General features: G+C 34.1%; 8 protein-coding genes across 8 annotated transcripts; 4 read left to right on the forward strand and 4 right to left on the reverse strand.

The window, feature by feature from the left end:
- Nucleotides 1-348: 348 nt before the first annotated feature.
- Nucleotides 349-3,330, reverse strand: DFA_05114 (uncharacterized protein; the record flags this gene model as incomplete). The annotated part of the gene is made up of 6 exons (XM_004360778.1): nucleotides 349-1,208; nucleotides 1,332-1,425; nucleotides 1,503-1,902; nucleotides 1,977-2,607; nucleotides 2,793-3,012; nucleotides 3,076-3,330. The coding sequence occupies 6 exons, from the start codon at nucleotides 3,328-3,330 to the stop codon at nucleotides 349-351; spliced, it is 2,460 nt and encodes an 819-aa protein (XP_004360835.1).
- A 515-nt stretch (nucleotides 3,331-3,845) lies between these two features.
- Nucleotides 3,846-5,374, reverse strand: DFA_05115 (uncharacterized protein; the record flags this gene model as incomplete). Its single annotated transcript, XM_004360779.1, has 2 exons — nucleotides 3,846-4,406; nucleotides 4,619-5,374. The coding sequence occupies 2 exons, from the start codon at nucleotides 5,372-5,374 to the stop codon at nucleotides 3,846-3,848; spliced, it is 1,317 nt and encodes a 438-aa protein (XP_004360836.1).
- Nucleotides 5,375-5,465: 91 nt separating this feature from the next.
- Nucleotides 5,466-6,140, reverse strand: DFA_05116 (uncharacterized protein; the record flags this gene model as incomplete). Its single annotated transcript, XM_004360780.1, has 3 exons — nucleotides 5,466-5,731; nucleotides 5,805-6,048; nucleotides 6,120-6,140. 3 exons carry the CDS (start codon nucleotides 6,138-6,140, stop codon nucleotides 5,466-5,468), a joined length of 531 nt encoding a protein of 176 aa, XP_004360837.1.
- A 926-nt stretch (nucleotides 6,141-7,066) lies between these two features.
- DFA_05117 (uncharacterized protein) lies at nucleotides 7,067-7,641 on the forward strand (the record flags this gene model as incomplete). The annotated part of the gene is made up of 3 exons (XM_004360781.1): nucleotides 7,067-7,228; nucleotides 7,341-7,582; nucleotides 7,617-7,641. The coding sequence occupies 3 exons, from the start codon at nucleotides 7,067-7,069 to the stop codon at nucleotides 7,639-7,641; spliced, it is 429 nt and encodes a 142-aa protein (XP_004360838.1).
- A 381-nt stretch (nucleotides 7,642-8,022) lies between these two features.
- Nucleotides 8,023-11,016, forward strand: DFA_05118 (uncharacterized protein; the record flags this gene model as incomplete). The annotated part of the gene is made up of 6 exons (XM_004360782.1): nucleotides 8,023-8,201; nucleotides 8,285-8,406; nucleotides 8,579-8,760; nucleotides 8,851-8,916; nucleotides 9,179-9,728; nucleotides 10,433-11,016. 6 exons carry the CDS (start codon nucleotides 8,023-8,025, stop codon nucleotides 11,014-11,016), a joined length of 1,683 nt encoding a protein of 560 aa, XP_004360839.1.
- A 243-nt stretch (nucleotides 11,017-11,259) lies between these two features.
- Nucleotides 11,260-11,415, forward strand: DFA_05119 (uncharacterized protein; the record flags this gene model as incomplete). The annotated part of the gene is made up of 1 exon (XM_004360783.1): nucleotides 11,260-11,415. One exon carries the CDS (start codon nucleotides 11,260-11,262, stop codon nucleotides 11,413-11,415), a length of 156 nt encoding a protein of 51 aa, XP_004360840.1.
- A 213-nt stretch (nucleotides 11,416-11,628) lies between these two features.
- DFA_05120 (uncharacterized protein) lies at nucleotides 11,629-15,727 on the forward strand (the record flags this gene model as incomplete). Its single annotated transcript, XM_004360784.1, has 17 exons — nucleotides 11,629-11,718; nucleotides 11,779-12,136; nucleotides 12,223-12,264; nucleotides 12,328-12,436; nucleotides 12,669-12,699; nucleotides 13,007-13,068; nucleotides 13,151-13,347; nucleotides 13,458-13,507; nucleotides 13,617-13,653; nucleotides 13,883-13,955; nucleotides 14,107-14,297; nucleotides 14,361-14,589; nucleotides 14,694-14,748; nucleotides 14,795-14,954; nucleotides 15,016-15,278; nucleotides 15,389-15,585; nucleotides 15,622-15,727. 17 exons carry the CDS (start codon nucleotides 11,629-11,631, stop codon nucleotides 15,725-15,727), a joined length of 2,250 nt encoding a protein of 749 aa, XP_004360841.1.
- Nucleotides 15,728-15,810: 83 nt separating this feature from the next.
- DFA_05121 (uncharacterized protein) lies at nucleotides 15,811-16,380 on the reverse strand (the record flags this gene model as incomplete). The annotated part of the gene is made up of 1 exon (XM_004360785.1): nucleotides 15,811-16,380. The coding sequence occupies one exon, from the start codon at nucleotides 16,378-16,380 to the stop codon at nucleotides 15,811-15,813; it is 570 nt and encodes a 189-aa protein (XP_004360842.1).
- Nucleotides 16,381-16,644: the final 264 nt, after the last annotated feature.

Raw genomic sequence — 16,644 nt, forward strand, 5'->3', positions numbered from 1 at the left:
TTACCATCACCTTTCCAAAAACTATCATGCACCATCAAGTATAAAGAGTTGGTGTGATTTAATTGGTGTTCAACATCTTGTTGTTACCATCACATCTAAAACATTATTGCATATGATACCACCAACGTTCCACTACCTGCTCAGAGGAGTTGATGAAAGATTAACGATATACACATCTCTCCCACCCTTATTTGTTGGATTTTAAATTTACTTCACAGATAGGAATGTTTAACAGTAGTATTAAATGATTTGGAAGATTCAATTAAAGATGTTGCCGCTTGACAATTTATTGAAGCAGTGATTATTAATAATAGATTATTAAATAATTGGAATGATCGTAATATTTATTTATTTATTTATTTTTTCTTTTATTTGTTTTAATTTCTTGGTGAGTCTCGTGTTCTTTTCAAGTGCCACTATCAATCTATCAATCCATTCAGAATATGATATCTCCTTTGTTGGTGATATTGTAATGCTTGGTGGAACAATATTTAGTTGATCATAGAAATCAATGACCAACTCGACTTTTGAAGACAAGTCACTTTTTGTTGATCCCATATTTTGATTGATCCAATCGACAACCATATCAATCACACTGGATGCTATCATTTCAATTGTGTTCCATTGATCGTCCATTGAAACTAGTGTCTTTACCAAAATATCAATCTCTGGCAATTCATCCCAGCTCCTGCGAAATTCACGATATGTGCTAATGGTATAATGTTGTGCTTGTACTATCAAATCGATGATTTGTAATATTTGATCGGTTGTAATGTTTCCTTCTCTAAGTATTATTTGTTTGACCATTTTAGTGGCCGCAGCCAAATGGTATCTGAGAAGCTCTAGTACATCTGGATTAGTTCGAGATAGATTAGAGGGCATTGCTTCAGCCAATGAATCGAGTATTTGTTGAAATAGTAGAGTAGATTCTTGGTGGTGTATTCCTTTGTATTCCACTGTTCTTGTGAATAGGATGCTCAATAATTGTGAGGCCTTTGCCTTTTCTGTTCTGTTGGAATATGTTGTTGGACTGGCGTGTAGTTGGATCAAGGGTGTGATTAAATGTTGAATGTATCTGTTTGTTGTTTTATGTGGTTGTTTGTACATGATTACAAGACTGTCGATACTATATCTATCGATTGGTTGATGAAGAAGTATTATTTTCATGGCTGATGGTAAATAGATTGACAAGTTATTTACTGATTTATCTATCCACTGAATAAGATACACTCTCGCAAAGATATTGATTTGATTTTGTTTATATTGTTTTGAAAATAATATTCGTTGAACTAATTGATTGATCTCTTTGGGTCCAAGCCGAATGATAATACGATCAAACAATTCAATTACATGCTCTAAAATTTTATCGTCATTTTGAAAACGATCCAATAACCCAATGATCGCTGTTGATAATGCTTTTAAACTCTAAAATAAAATAAATAGAATATTGATGGTTAATAAATAGAAATAAAGGGGAACCACTTCACTTATATTGTACCTACTGTAAATTGAGGAATGTGATGATATGTGAATGTGTATACAAAAGATATAGCAGAATCTATAACCTCCCTATGATTTGATTGAACCGACTTTAGAGCGAGGTTGACAATACATTCTTGCCAAAGAGGCTCTGTAGGAAATAATTTTTTCAACATTTGGGATGCAAATTGATTCTTATTATGACAATCTTGATCACAGACCTTGATTAGAGAGGATAATAAACGAGGATATGGGGAAGCTTGATTGATGATGTGATTAATAACCTCTTTGATGATATCTCGAAACTCTATACTATCGATAAGCATATCAATATAGTAAGGCATATTACAGAATTGGTAAATAAATTCCAATAATTCACATTGAACAAGTTCATTATCCTCTTTTAACGCTTCTGATATAACTCTATTTTTAAAATAATAATAATAATGGGTTTTTGGTTAGAATAGATCGGTCTGTATATTCGTTGATTTACATACGTTTTGAGAAGATCAATACTAAAATATGTTTTCCAATCCTTATTTACGTGATCGAACATATTTAATAATTTGAGAGCTATTAATTTATCCTTCCATGATGTTTGTGTTAGGCATCGGTTGAAATGTTCAAATAGAATAGATAATACTTGATGCTGAGTCACTTTAAAAGATTCAATTTTCTTGGCAATTATTGGCTTTTCATACTTGATGTCACTATACTTTTTCGAGTCAAAGACATTGGCGTAAAAGAGTGGGTTATTCCAGTCTTCCGCATCCATATAGTCATTGGGTTGTTGTGGTACGAAATAACCATCATTGTAAGCATCCAAGAATATCGTTTTAATATACTCTTTTAAAAAGTCACAAGAAATTTGATTGGTCCATTCAGTATCGGAAAGTTCAAGGAATACTGTTTGTGAAATCATCCTTTTTAATTCTTTACCTCTTTGATCTTGAAAACTATACTCTTTGAGCACCAATAAAAACATATAAACGGGGTTGTCTCTACAAACACTTTTGGATATATTGGGGTCCTTATAGACACGAAATATAGTATCCAAAGTATCGTATATGACATCCAAATATTTGTCTCTAATGTGTGCATCATAGTTATTCATTCTAATAATACCATCTAAAATGAATGGAATCATTGCGCCGTAATTCCTTTTTTCGTCAAAAAAAGTATTAAACCAATTAAATGTTTGAATGATAAATAAATAAATATCTTCATCATTGTTATCTGTTGTTGTTATTAGAAGAGGTCAGTCAATCTTTTTGTCCAATCAATGATACATCATCATATTTATATAAACATACATTGGTTTGATAGCATTAATTGAATTAATTCCATTTCGTGGTGAACAAACTCCTTTGATTGTTTGATATGATCGAGTATGATTTCATGCATATGTTTCTTTGTTTCATATGATAGATGATGAAACAGACACTTGTCATTCTCAGTACCATCGGGTAATTGAATAAATAGCAAATAAATCAATGCTAGTGAAGGATGTAGGCTTTGCTTTTGATCGTATATCTGTCAATAAACAAGGTGTATGAGTATACATAATAATAATAATGAATACTTTGCAATACATACGAGATCATCACCATCATCTGAAGCAATATTACACTCCAAATTGCATACTCTATAAACAATGTCGAGTATGACTTGATCGGCTCGTTGTTGCAGATGCTTCATAACTGAGAGGTCTCGACAAGATAATGTCACATTGGTATTCGATCGAAGTGAGAAGATTAATGGCCCATTTAACAACTTCTGTATAGAATCAGTAAATCTAACAGTCCTTGATTCAAGGAGTTCATTAGAATGTTGTGAAGAAGATGCTGTCATGTTTTGTTGGGTTAATGAATAGTGGAATCTGAAACAAGAAAGAATTAAACAACAAGAAAAAGAAAGTTAATTAACCTTTTAAACATCCATTTTCGCTTTTTTTGATGAGGAAAGGATGAATAAAAGAATTATTACCCGCAGCATATTATCATGGTTGTAAATAACATTAAAATAGTATTAAATAAACCCATTCTTTTCAATCCAATATCTGAAAAGAATCTGAGTGGATTGATAGATTGATAGTGGAATTTGAAACAACCATTGGGTGGTGTGTTCATATTATATGTTTATTTATTTTATAGTTTATAATAATGATTATAACCAAAGAGAAGAGAGCAACACAAGAGACACAATATTAATAATTAAAATAAATTAAAATAGCTTGATGAACTAAGATCTGAGTGAGATCTCAGCAACAGGTCTCAGCGGTCGTCGACCCCTTTTGACGTGTTTCCTTTACCTCTCGAGATCTTACTATAGTCTTGGGCATTATGTTAAAAGGTGTACGACTTTATTTAACGAGGAAAGGTTGGTGTTTTTTTTCTTTTTTGTGATTGGTCTTGTTGTTGTTGTTCTTGTAGTATTATTTGTTGTGGAGCATCATATGATTGATGATAGATTGATGGAAGTTGTTTTCCTTGCTTAGCTTTAATTATTTTGTCCAACTTTTGTTTGTAACTCTCGATCAGCTTTGGGATATCGTTATAGCACAGTTTATTTTCGCATCTGATCATTTTAGAGATTAGATCGCTTATCATGTGTTTTAATACTTTATCTTCTTGTTGTAGGGAATCCAGTATCGATGCTGATGTCACTCTAACTCTCATGGGAGAGACATTGAAACTTGATTCACTGACAAAATTTGCTGTAACAGATTTCGTTTGATCAAGCTTTTTTGAAGACGAGTCGACACCAACCACTACTTTCTTCTCAAATGTGTGTTTTCCAGTTTTGACGAGCAAAGGGATAAGCTCTTCCACGGCTTCATGTATATCGTCCGAAAATAATTTCATTTGGCCGGAGAGGTCTTTGATCTCTTTATCCATCGTTTCATCTTTCTCCTTGGGTAGTTCCATCTTAGACATAGAAGATAGTACATTTCGAAGGTTAGGTGCTGAAAAGCACATCTAAATATCGAGTGGGTAGAAGAAATAGGCAAATGTTATAAATTTCCAAATTAAATCAATCATTCACTATTATATGCATAATCATTTAAACAACTTACAATAATTGAACCATGGACATTGGATTTAGTTGCATAGTATAGGTTGCCTCCAGACACACATACATCCCATTCGCTATTGGTGGCTTTATCCATTTTGAATCCAATCTTGGAGTGCTCCTTCATTGAGAAGCCACGCCACGAGACTCGGCCTTTGACTTCTCCAAAGCGAATTTCTGGACTGGTGAATGTGTTGAAGGGTACGATATTGGGTCGGTCAAGCGATTGGGGAAGACCTTTCTCTTGTTTTTGTGGGTCTCCATTGTAGGAGCTCCAAGTCGAAACGACCATCTTCTCTGTGGGGCCCAGTGATTTGTCCAACGTTCTCCAAACATCCTTTTCTCCTAGTCGGTTTCTCGAAGCAAAGACCTCGAATGAATTAGTCATTGGAATTCCCTTTCCAACCATGCTGGCGTCTGTTCCTGGGTTAGAGTTATCGTCATTATCTTCTTTAATGTCATCATTTTCGATGTCTTCTGTGACGATATCTTTTGAGAGTGGCTCATTGCCAGACAGGTTTTTGACATATGTGTTGACAAGACCATCATTGTGATCGTTGTGCAGGATGTAGGCCAACAGTTTTTCATTCTCTTTATCGCCCTCTTTGTTAAGTGTCGACAATAATTTCAAAATGCTTTCAATCGAGGCAGTACTATCAATGTTTGAACAAAAGATATGTTGTGTAGGCTTAAAGGTTCCAAAGAGTGCTGCCTCTGGGTTAAAGTTGGAGTCGTACGACAGCAACTTTGGGAGAAGTTTGAGTTCTAGTTGACGATCCTTGGATACCAAAGGTGCATAATTACTATCATATTTGATTATCATCGTGTTGGGTTGATATTCTAAACTGTACACCTCCTATTGCCATTCAGGTCAAAAATTTATGGTTAATATAATTATCTAAATCTAACTTCTCTCATGAAATATATTGATGACATACATCTGATTTTTCATTACCTTTCTTTTCTCGAGGCACATAAGACATGAGATTCGGTCCAAAGAATGAATTCCAACCAAAGTAAGGGGATAGCCTTCGGTCTGCCGATTCTGGAATGTTAGATGAAGCAGGGCTATAAACTTTCTCCAAATCTTTGGTATAGGTTGAATATGGAGGATAAAATGTTCCTCCATGAGATGTTTGGACTGGCCATTTTGGCAAAGAGTGCTGGATTATTATACCCTCTTTTATTTTTATATGAGAGATGAGAGATGAGTGTTAATGGGTTATGAATTGGTATGAATATCATATACTTACTCCTTTGATTATTACCATCATTTTTCCATCCCAAGATTCCCTTTTCATGAGCCCCATGTGAATAAAAACTTTTGTCTACGTACAGTCTTTCGTTTCCTTTTGTGTTTTTGAAACGAAGTGCGTGGTCGTTGTAGGCAAGAAAGACAAATTCCTTCTTATTTGAGTCTTGATCTTCTCTGAATTGATCCATAGTTGCTCCTAAAGGAGAGCTTGTCATTCTTAGGTCGTAGAATAGATCCATATCCTAGGAATTGAAATATAAAATAAGGAAAGAAGAGTAAATAGGAATGGGAATAAATGAAGTAGTATACTTACTTTCTTTATACCCTTCTCCATTACTGAATCGTAGTACAGATAGACATCAGTAAATCCGTTGACCTTGAAAATCAACCACCAGTCAACCTGAACACCTGAACTCTTCAGACACCGAGGCTGTGCACTTACTGCTGTCAACAGAACCAGAAAAATAATGAGGGATGATCTATTCATTCTTATTCGTACTAGTGAAATATGAAATGTGATCGATTTCAATTGATTGAAAAAAGGAGGCTCTTTTAGGCCACGATTCGTGGGTCAAAAAAAATTGTTTTTTTTATTCTCCTTCTCTTTCTTTCTAGAAACCGCGGTAGAATTTAGTGTGCTACAGTAAATTAGCATATGTTGTTCATCATAAAAGAAGAGCAACATCATATCACTTAAATAATAATCTGTAAGATCTCGTTTTAAGTCGGTTCACTCAAATCACAAGATATAGTGTCGCACGCGTTGATGCAATAGAATTGCCATTCATCAATTTTCAGGTATAGTCTATCCACCAACCATTCATATCACTTTAACATTGACACCTCCTCATTTCTATTTATTAATCATCAATATTCTATTACCATTACATTATTGGATAGTTTTCAAAATGATCAGACATTTTAGAGCATGCCATTGGGGTTTTTAACCATATCCACCAACTTTGATTTAAGAGATCAATCAATTAATTCAACAAATATTATTTTCACAACAACAATATCAACCAAATCAAATCAATCACTTTGTGAAACGATATCTTGTTAGATGGATAGGTAAATCGACCACCGGTGGTGAGAAGAATAATGGTTGACCAACAAATCACAATCGATCATAATTGTGTAGGCGTTCTTTTATTCATGTATAAACAATCACATAAAACAACAAACAGATACATTCAATATTTAATCACAAGATGACAAAATTATTGAGCCTCCTATTCACAAGAACAGTGGAATACAAAAATGACATCAATATCATCTTCATCCTCTAACAACTTGAAAATAGTTCAAGATTCTATCATATTCTCCAGAAGCTATCATCTCCACATGTCAAACCACTTTGCTTCACACTTTGATCAAATGGCAACACTAGAAGACCAACTCAAGACCCTTCATCGATGGAATGTATACGACGACGAGCCGATCAAGTCATACTAGACATTACTTATAAACTATGTAATATAAAACTCCACATGATGATCTTGTATGTATTGTAGTTGGATATAAATTTTAATAGTTGATATACTTATGCATACTCTTTGTTGTTTATATTTATAGATACGATAAAGATAATACTCATCCTGTCACAGCATTGATTCAATTACTTTTTACCAAATCACCTGATGGCACTGAGAATGACAAGTGTCTGTTTCATCATCTATCATATGAAACAAAGAAACACATTCATGAACTCTTGCTCAATCATATTAAACAATTAAGGAAATTTAATAATCACGAAATAGAATTAATTCAATTAATGTTATAAACCAATGTATGTATAATATAAATATAGATATCAAGATAGACCGACTAACTAACCTCCTCTTATTTCATAACAACAGATAATAATGAAGAAGATATTTATTTGTTTATCATTCAAACATTTAATTGTGGCCTGAGTTTGTGTGAATATACACATTGTAATCAATGTAGCACCATCATCCACTACAATACCCCCACCTTCCCAACAATTGCCAAAGAATTGATGGATAATAGTAATAGTATTATTATTATTATCAACACTCCACTACTATTAGTATAGCTAGTATTAGTATTTTCTGGCCAACGTACTATGGTGCCAATCAACGTGTACTCCAATACGACGGGTCGCCAGCCTCTGCAGCTGCACTGCGTTCTGTTGTGGAGACAATGTCTGTTCTTCGTTTGAGCCACTCTACTGCTCCGCAGACTGTTCAAACATGTTTACCGGACAAGCTCCAGGATTCCTCATGTCTACCTATCTTTCGCTGACCTGTCGCTCGGCGAGTTGGCCATCCCCGACTTTATCGGCTCGTACCCAGGTGGATATGCCACCATCTTTGCCTACTTTAGAGTACCGTCCTCCAAGACCTACAAGTTCTCCGTCTCATCCAGCTCGGTATCATCCATCATTGAAATTGACAATGCCCAAGTATACCTTGTATCACGCCACCAACAAGATGACAAGATCAAGTTTGAAAGATATCTCGAGGACAATCCAGTCCACAGTATCAAGATAACACTCCTTGCCAAATCATTTAGTAAATCACGTTCATTTAAATTAAAATCTCATCAATCAATTAATTATTTCTATTCAAAGCAAGGTAAATATATATAAAAAAAAAAAAGAAAACAAAAAAGATAACAAATAATAATAATTATTTATTTATTTAATTTTAGTTTGTAGAGATGGAGTAAAAGATAGGTGAGAGTTGATAAGCAGATTTAAATGGACGGACATCACACCAACATGTGGAGATGGAATTTGTAATGAAGTAAACATTGAATCTTGTTTTATTGATTGTCATGCTCAATTTACAAAGACATGTGTTGCAACATCGGTTCCAGATGATCATATTGAAGGAGCTCTACCAGTCTTTTACTTTGACTATTGTGCCAAAAAGGAAAAGAATCTTTTACAAGATGTTTATCGTCAATCAATTTATATGTTACCAAATGTATGCTATTCAAATAGGAAAGAGTCCCAATAGGGTTGTGAATAGTTACTAATATTATATAATATATTTATTGTTTGTTATTTATTTTAGGAATTATCTGGAGGTGCCCAAACACTAGTGTTAATACAATTAGATCAACTAAATCAACCACTTCATGTATTTATTATATACTTATAATTCAAATTTCTTGAAAGAACATTTATAAACTAATATTAATATTTGTTTGTTTGATTTATTTTAAAGTATTTTCAATTGATGGTTGGAGGAGGATATAGTGCTCAGGCAGATGCAGAAAAATCTATTGAACAGGCCCAGAGTCTATTGACAAGCTGGAACGACGCTCATTACCACTAGTTTGGTGTGTACTACTTCGTCGGTCGAGATGATAGACTATACATTCCATCCAAGCTTTTTAAAGGCAATGTCAAGTGTAACTAGTTCCATTGATATGGACATGGTTGTCAGAAGATACGGTACACATTTCTACCAATCTGCAGTGCTCGGTGGATCGTTGAAACGGATTACATCGATTGAAAACGCATCCTATGCAAAGGAATCAACAAAGGCTTGGTCGGAAAGGGCATCTCGTTCGTTTAACGGCGCCGTCTCTACACCATACTTTTCTGCTAATGCCGTGTACGCCAATTCTTGTGACACGAGTGTATCTGGTGAAAAGCAAGAATCGATGGAAATACAATCGACTAGATCAAGTGTGTTGGTGTTGGGTGGTGAGCCAGGTTCCTACTCGCCAGGTTCAACGAACCAAGGAAACAGGTTGAGGGAAAGTGCCGAACTCAAGTACTACAAAGAAAACGCATTCAAGGAATCATTCGCGGGTAAAATATCAGCATCCGTCTTTATCACGGTCAATGATCCCAATGAAGATATGGTTGCACCAGCCATGGACCAACCTGCACACATCACAGTTGAGTGGACCAGTGGTAAAACAAGTAAAATCGAAATCAAGGGTATCTTTAAAAATACCTCTCTTGTTTCCTTTCCCACCACCCTTTCGTCAAAGTCAGGCTGCTGCAGACTCGTATCAATGGAGTGAGACTGCTTTCCAAAATATCACAGGGATGTTGTGGTGGAAAGCTGGTATTGCCAAGTAGTACCATCTCCCAACCTACCGAAACTCGCTTCGATTCCCTTACTGCTTCGACTTTGATGTCTCGATGAATCTCGATTTTTTCAGAAGCTCGGTTGTGCCAACCATCACATTCAACCTGCCAACACTACCAACCAACAAAAAGTACCAATTCTATTTCGTGGATTGGAAAAAAAGATATGGTTTTAAATATGACCGAGCTACCGGTGGCGTTGTAACTACTAACACCAAGGATTTGTACATGTCGTATCGGGAGACGTTGGGAACACTACCTTCCATCATTATGGGCCCTACCCCCTATGTCTCGATGCACCATCTGTCGGCACCACTGGCCAACCTTTTTTGGACTTCTAGGCCACATGTCTTGGATTAACACAAAGAGCTGACAAACTGACACTCTACCGTAGTACATCTGCCATCAGCTCTGTCACCTAAAACATTGATGGCGCCACTAAAAATGCCATCGAGACAATGTATGGAGAGACACCAAGATACACTGGAACCGAGGCAATTGTAACAGCCAAAGCACAAGACTATTTCGGACACCAGTACTGTGTCAGATAGATTATGTGAGAAACATAGTAACAACAACCACTGGTGGCTGGCTCACATCAGTTAAAGGACATGGCAACCCAAGAGCTGTTGGATGTAAACTCGAGGCTCCTCGTGACAACATCCCCTGTACCACATGGTCAACCGCATGTTACACCGCTGACAAAAATGAGTTTAAATTTAAGGAGTATCCTTTGACCGACATTTCTACTCTTTCACCTGGTGCATCATCATCTGTAAATAGTAGTAATAATGTCAAATATAATAGTTTTAAACTGACTGCTGACAGTATCAGCAATAACAAAAATAACGATAATAATAATAATAATAATAATAATAATAATAATAATAACGATGGTACAAATAGTAATAATAATAATATTAAATTGAATAGTTTAAATCAACTTAGTTCACAAAATATAAATAGTTTTATAGATAGTTTAAATAGTGTATCAAACGAAAGAAAACAAAAGTTTAACCAACTTGGAGGAAATTCAGAGATATTCCAATTCGATGAAGAATACGAAGAGGAATTACAAGAGATTGAAGATAAGAAACAAGTAGCTCTACCAGTTCAACAACAAGCTGGAACCTGACAATGGATCATCGGGAGTAGAGGCACTTTCTTCATCAACATTGTCTGATGAAGATGACCAGCCATCTGCACCAAGTAGTAGAGCTCAACGCGATGCCAACCGATCACGTAGTGACCATTTGAAATTGGGTACTTCATTGCCCGTTTAAATCCCTTCTCGAATGGCTCAAGCCTTGAAACAACAACAACAATCGGTTCAAAACCAAAATCAACTCTGTCTTCAACATTATCATCAACTTCGACAATGCAATTATCTAGTACATGTAATAATAGTAACAATAATAATAATAATAATAATAATGGTAGAGTAATCGATCCTAAAAACACTCTTGGTAATATGGATTTCAATTATCAATCTGAAAATGAGAAAAAGAAATATGTTACACCAAGACAAAATTAAAAATGTTATCCATTGTAAGATAGAAAGAAAGATTGAATTTGTAGTTTGGATGATTTTGATTTTTTTGCCACTATCTAAGATCAAAGACTAAACATCTGTTTCAATTAAAAACCAATGTTCTTTTTGTATTTCAATAATAGGATTATTTAGTTTAATTTATTTATTAGGTTATTATAAATTAAATAGCGAAATCAGTACCTTCGACACTTGTTGATGAACGATCAAGCTATCCTTTCAACAACATCATCAGACTCTGTATCCAACCCAACATATATCAACTGTAAGGGAAGTATGGGGTGGAAGGTATGTGGATAGGATTAGAATAGCACTAGAAACAATATAACTAATGTGTTTGATTTAAAGTCACCTAAAGTATCAAATGTGGTAAAAGATTATTTAAATTCAACAATGACCTTTAATAGACTATCTACAAATTTAGGTACCGAATTAAAAGAAATGGCAAAGGATCAAAGAATTAGTGTCATTGATTTAATTGTATCATTTGCTCAAGATTTAAAAAGAAAACAAAAGATTGGTAGTGGAAGATCAAACAAAGTTCTTTATGATAGCGAGATTGAAAGAATAATGAAACCATATCATAGAAAGGGATTTGAAAGAGTAATAGCAAGTGATCAATTAAATTTTATTGGAACCAAAAGACAAGATGTCATTTATAATGAATTTGGATCCACACAACAAACCAGGAAGTCATTGGGTTGCAGTATACATTGATGCGGATAAAGACAAATCAGTAGAGTATTATGATTCATTTGGTCATGAACCAACAAATGATTTTATGAAACAAAGATTTAATTGATGAAATCACCAGATTATTATTTAAAATTCAAGGTAAATAAAGTATTTGATCAAGCATCAAATAGTACAACATGCAATTAAATTTTTATTAAATAGATACAATGGTATACCATTTAAAGAATCAAGTGGTTGGAGTGATATATCAAAAGAGGAAAAGCTTAAGGCACAACTTATTTGTTGTATTCATACTTGCCTTCCAAATCTTGTATTCTTGTCTTCTCTTTCCTCCTTTGCTTCAAACAACATTGAATCACCATGAACCCTTGTAATCTCTTTTTTTTTATCTATAGAGTGATGAGCTTTTGTTAGTTTGATTCTAATTTCTTTTGTAGCATTTTTCTCTTTTTATGTATGCTCTCAATTTCATGAATCTAGGGATTCCAAAGGAAGATCCGTTCTATTCAAACCAATAGTATCTGTACTGTAAATTTATTTAGTGGTATTGATATAGCAATTGTAAAAGAATTGGTATGGTGAACAAGAATCACCTTGGCAAAGGTTTCCTATCTTTTTTTATCATTCAAAAAAAGAGATAATAAAAAGCAAGGTTCATGGTGATTCAATGTTATAGTTGTGATCTTTTACTTTTTCGCTTTCTAATCGATTCATATTATCTCTATGAATCTTTCTTTTTAAATGTTTATATTTATTTACTCTTGATGTCATAACGATTTATGTTTATGATCTTGATAGTATTCTTTATATGTTTCAACCATTTTTTTATTTCTATATTTATATAAATTATTATCTTTAAAAAGAAACAAATAACAACAAGAGATATTACAAGACCTTTGAATTAGAAAAAGCAGATAAAGAGTATTTATCAAAACAAGAATTGTATAATTTATACAAGACACCTAAAAGGGATTCATTTATTAATATGCCTCATATTCAAGAATATACAACTTTAAACATCAAGCAGATTTGTTATTTTACCAAATGATAATGGATTCAAGTATGCATTGGTAGTTGTAGATTTAGCAAGTAGATTGACAGATGCAGAACCATTACAAAATAAAACAGCAAAAGAGGTAAGAGATGCATTTATCAAGATTTATAAAAGAGGAATACTAAAACCAAATATTATTCAAATGGATCCAGGCACAGAGTTTAAAGGTGCGACAAAGCAATTTGAAAGGTGACCAAGATTTAAAAGAATGGGTAGAAGATTTACCTGTTATTATTCAAGCGATGAATAATAAATTCAAGAAATTAAAAAAAGATAGGAAACCTTTGTCAAGGTGATTCTTGTGAATTATTGGATTTAGGAACAAAGGTACGTGTAAAGTTGGATGAACCGAGATTAATTGAAACCATCCTTCCTCCTCTTTATAAAGTCAATGTTTCAGATATATGGTACACCAAAAATCAATTACAAGTTGTAGATTAGAAAAGAGTATAATGTCGAGGATCAAGAGAATGGCAATTAGATCTTGCTACAGTTGAAAAGCACAGTACCAACAATTTAAATCAAAAATCAAGGCTAAGATCTTTAAAAGGTCAGTGAAAAAATTATAGTTTTTATTATTATTATTGTTCCTATTAATAATAATTTCTCTTCGGTCAAAGATTGTACAATAAAAAAAAACCGTTGATCGTTTCTATGCGTGCACCAGATTTTTTTTTATTTTTCGTCATCAATTTTTTAAAGAAGGAAAAGGTTTTGTTGATCTTCACATGGGTCCTCACGCTTTGATGCACAAACCACAATGTTTAAATTATTTGTTTCAATATTTATTTTAGTTCAGATTGGGTTTGTTTACTCACAACCCACCACCTCTCTCTGTCATTTGGAAGGATTCAATTTCACAGCATACAAGTAAATATTTCGACAAGTAATCAATAATAGTGAAGATCCTTCTAACACCCTCTTAGTCAAGAGTACAATTTCAATACAACATCATTTGCTTATTATTTCAATCCTTGCCAAGCTTCACAGAAATGTGCCCAAATTAACGCTAGACTTACCAACACCTTGGCATGCCAATATAGTATATCTTCAAAAGAGTCATTTCCTTTGGCAATGACAAACATGACGTATAGCAACTTTATTGTTGAAAATGAAAGTAAATACATAAATAATTTTTTATCATCAGATCTCAAGTATAACTAACCAATTGATTTCCTAGAAACTAGAGTTTATAGAGATTTTACCACTTCGTCAGGATGTTTAACTATCAAAAGAGCCGCTAGTGTACATTTTGTTTTTGATGGTGCATCCTCAATTGTAAAGGTAGAAGAGCCTTCTTCTTGCATTTACACTATTACTATAAACATGGGTCCCGAGCCATGGGGCAAAACCACTGGTGTTACGACTGGCAATTGTGGTTATAACAACTCTCTTCTGCCACTGTCAAAGTATGTATTTTAAACTTTAAGTACCTTTTTCTAACTTTACAATTAACAATAATGATTGGCAATCATATAAATATATAGCACTGTATATATGAGTGCATCTATAGATGCAGATTCTGGGACTCGGGTATGTTAAAAACAGTTTACACCATCTATATTTCAGTATTAATTTTCATTATTAATTTTCTTTTCATTATTTTTAATTTAGTCGGTCACTTATTTTGGAGTTTGTTCATCTCCTCAAATTTGCCAACGTCCAGAGTTTGGAAACAAATTACCTCAGTCTTGCACCTTTTCCAATGATGGAAGTGGTTGGGTGTCAGGAGGATTGATTACGAGCGACCCAAATTCTTGGGTACCAGTTGGTGGTAAATATTTTCAAAATCATAATAATTATTATTTAAATTAATCTTTATTTTCCATCACCAGATAATATAATGCAAACCACTTATTCAGTCAACAAGTGCTCTTACCCTTCGATGTACAATACTATCCTCAAAGCTCATTGTTATAGACAACAACCCATACCAATAGCTATGATCGAAAAAGGAAATCCTTCGAAAGGAACCTCACAATGCTCAAAAACTATCAATTTTTACACCCCTTTAATTTGCAAGAGTGATCCATCATGCATTGTGACGTCGCCCTACCAAAACAGTCAAAAAGTTGATTTGAGTGGCTTTTCTCAAAAAGTATTTACTTTTTACCAATTAGAAGTCCAAAATCAAAGGGTATGCAAATATATTTATATTACAACAACTGGTTGCCTTTTGGACTAACTCATTTCTTATTATTATTATAGTATACTTACTTTCTCCATCCCTGCCCAGTACCATTTAGTCGATATATCGGTGGCACTGATAACACCTTATGTTTTGCAGTTAGGGTGAGGGCCCTAACCGCACCTGTTTATGAATGCTTCGACGGTTGGTCGTCATTTGGGGTTGATCCTTTCGTAGGCTTTAAAAACAAGACCTCATCGTTGGTGATTTATTCAGGGTACACTCAGATGTATCTGTACAATATTCCCTCCAGTGCTATTGTCTCTCGTGTGAAACCGCAAACCTTACCTGTATCGGACCCCAACATGGCCTTTGATTTGTACACTACAAGTGGGGACTTCTATTTAGTTAGCCAATAATTGCAGCCTGGTTTACTAAACAAGAAATGTGTTCAAATAAATAAAATTATAAAGAATAAACAATATTTTATTGATTGGTATTATTAGTTGCAAATCTCTTTGACGAATTGTCCAGAAAAATATTCGCACTGACGAGCAGCTCTTGGTATGGTCATGATAATTTCTGAACATTCATAGTTCTGATAATAGGATAAGAGGATCTCTGAATTGGCACACGATTTCGAGTTGTAGGCTGCGCAAAGATGGTTAGATTGGTACTCGATCTTTGTTTGTTTGATACCATCAATGCACTCTTGTAATGTGTCATAATAATGAGTTTGGATGCCTTCTTTTGGTGGGAGCGAGGCTACACATGATGTTTGTATTTGGTTAGCACAACTTTCCTGTTGCACCATTCGAGTAGGATCTCCTTCACATCCCAGGTTATCATAAACAGATAAAACGGGTGACCCATCATAGCACCTGTAAGCTGTGTTTCCTTGGCAACTGCTACTTGGGTAATAAACTTCGAATTGAGATAAACCTTGACATGAAATGGAATCGTGTCTCGAAAGTTTGACGTAGGTGACGACGGTTGGAGGTTCTGTAGTGGTTGTGTTTTGTGAAGAAACAATGTAAAAAAATAAATATAAGAAGGGTAAAAGGATCTTCATTGTTTTAAATTAGATTGAAAGAAAAGCGAGGGTTAAGATATTAGTATCAGAAGTCGATTTCTTTTTTTCTTTTTTTTTCGTACGTAAAATATATTTCATTCTTTACAGATGAGAGTTAAAGTTAATAATATAAACTTTTCTTTTTGGATCCTTTTATGTGCATTTAGCACCACGATTGTTTCAAACACAATAATAAAAGAAGGATACTTTTTTCTTGGCGGATAGATGAGTTCTTAAGTTGTAATATTATTTATTTTTATTTTA

This window comes from Cavenderia fasciculata (assembly GCF_000203815.1).
Source record: "Cavenderia fasciculata unplaced genomic scaffold Scf_Dfasci-G-o-80e12.f1-5, whole genome shotgun sequence".
NCBI classification, from domain to species: domain Eukaryota; phylum Evosea; class Eumycetozoa; order Acytosteliales; family Cavenderiaceae; genus Cavenderia; species Cavenderia fasciculata.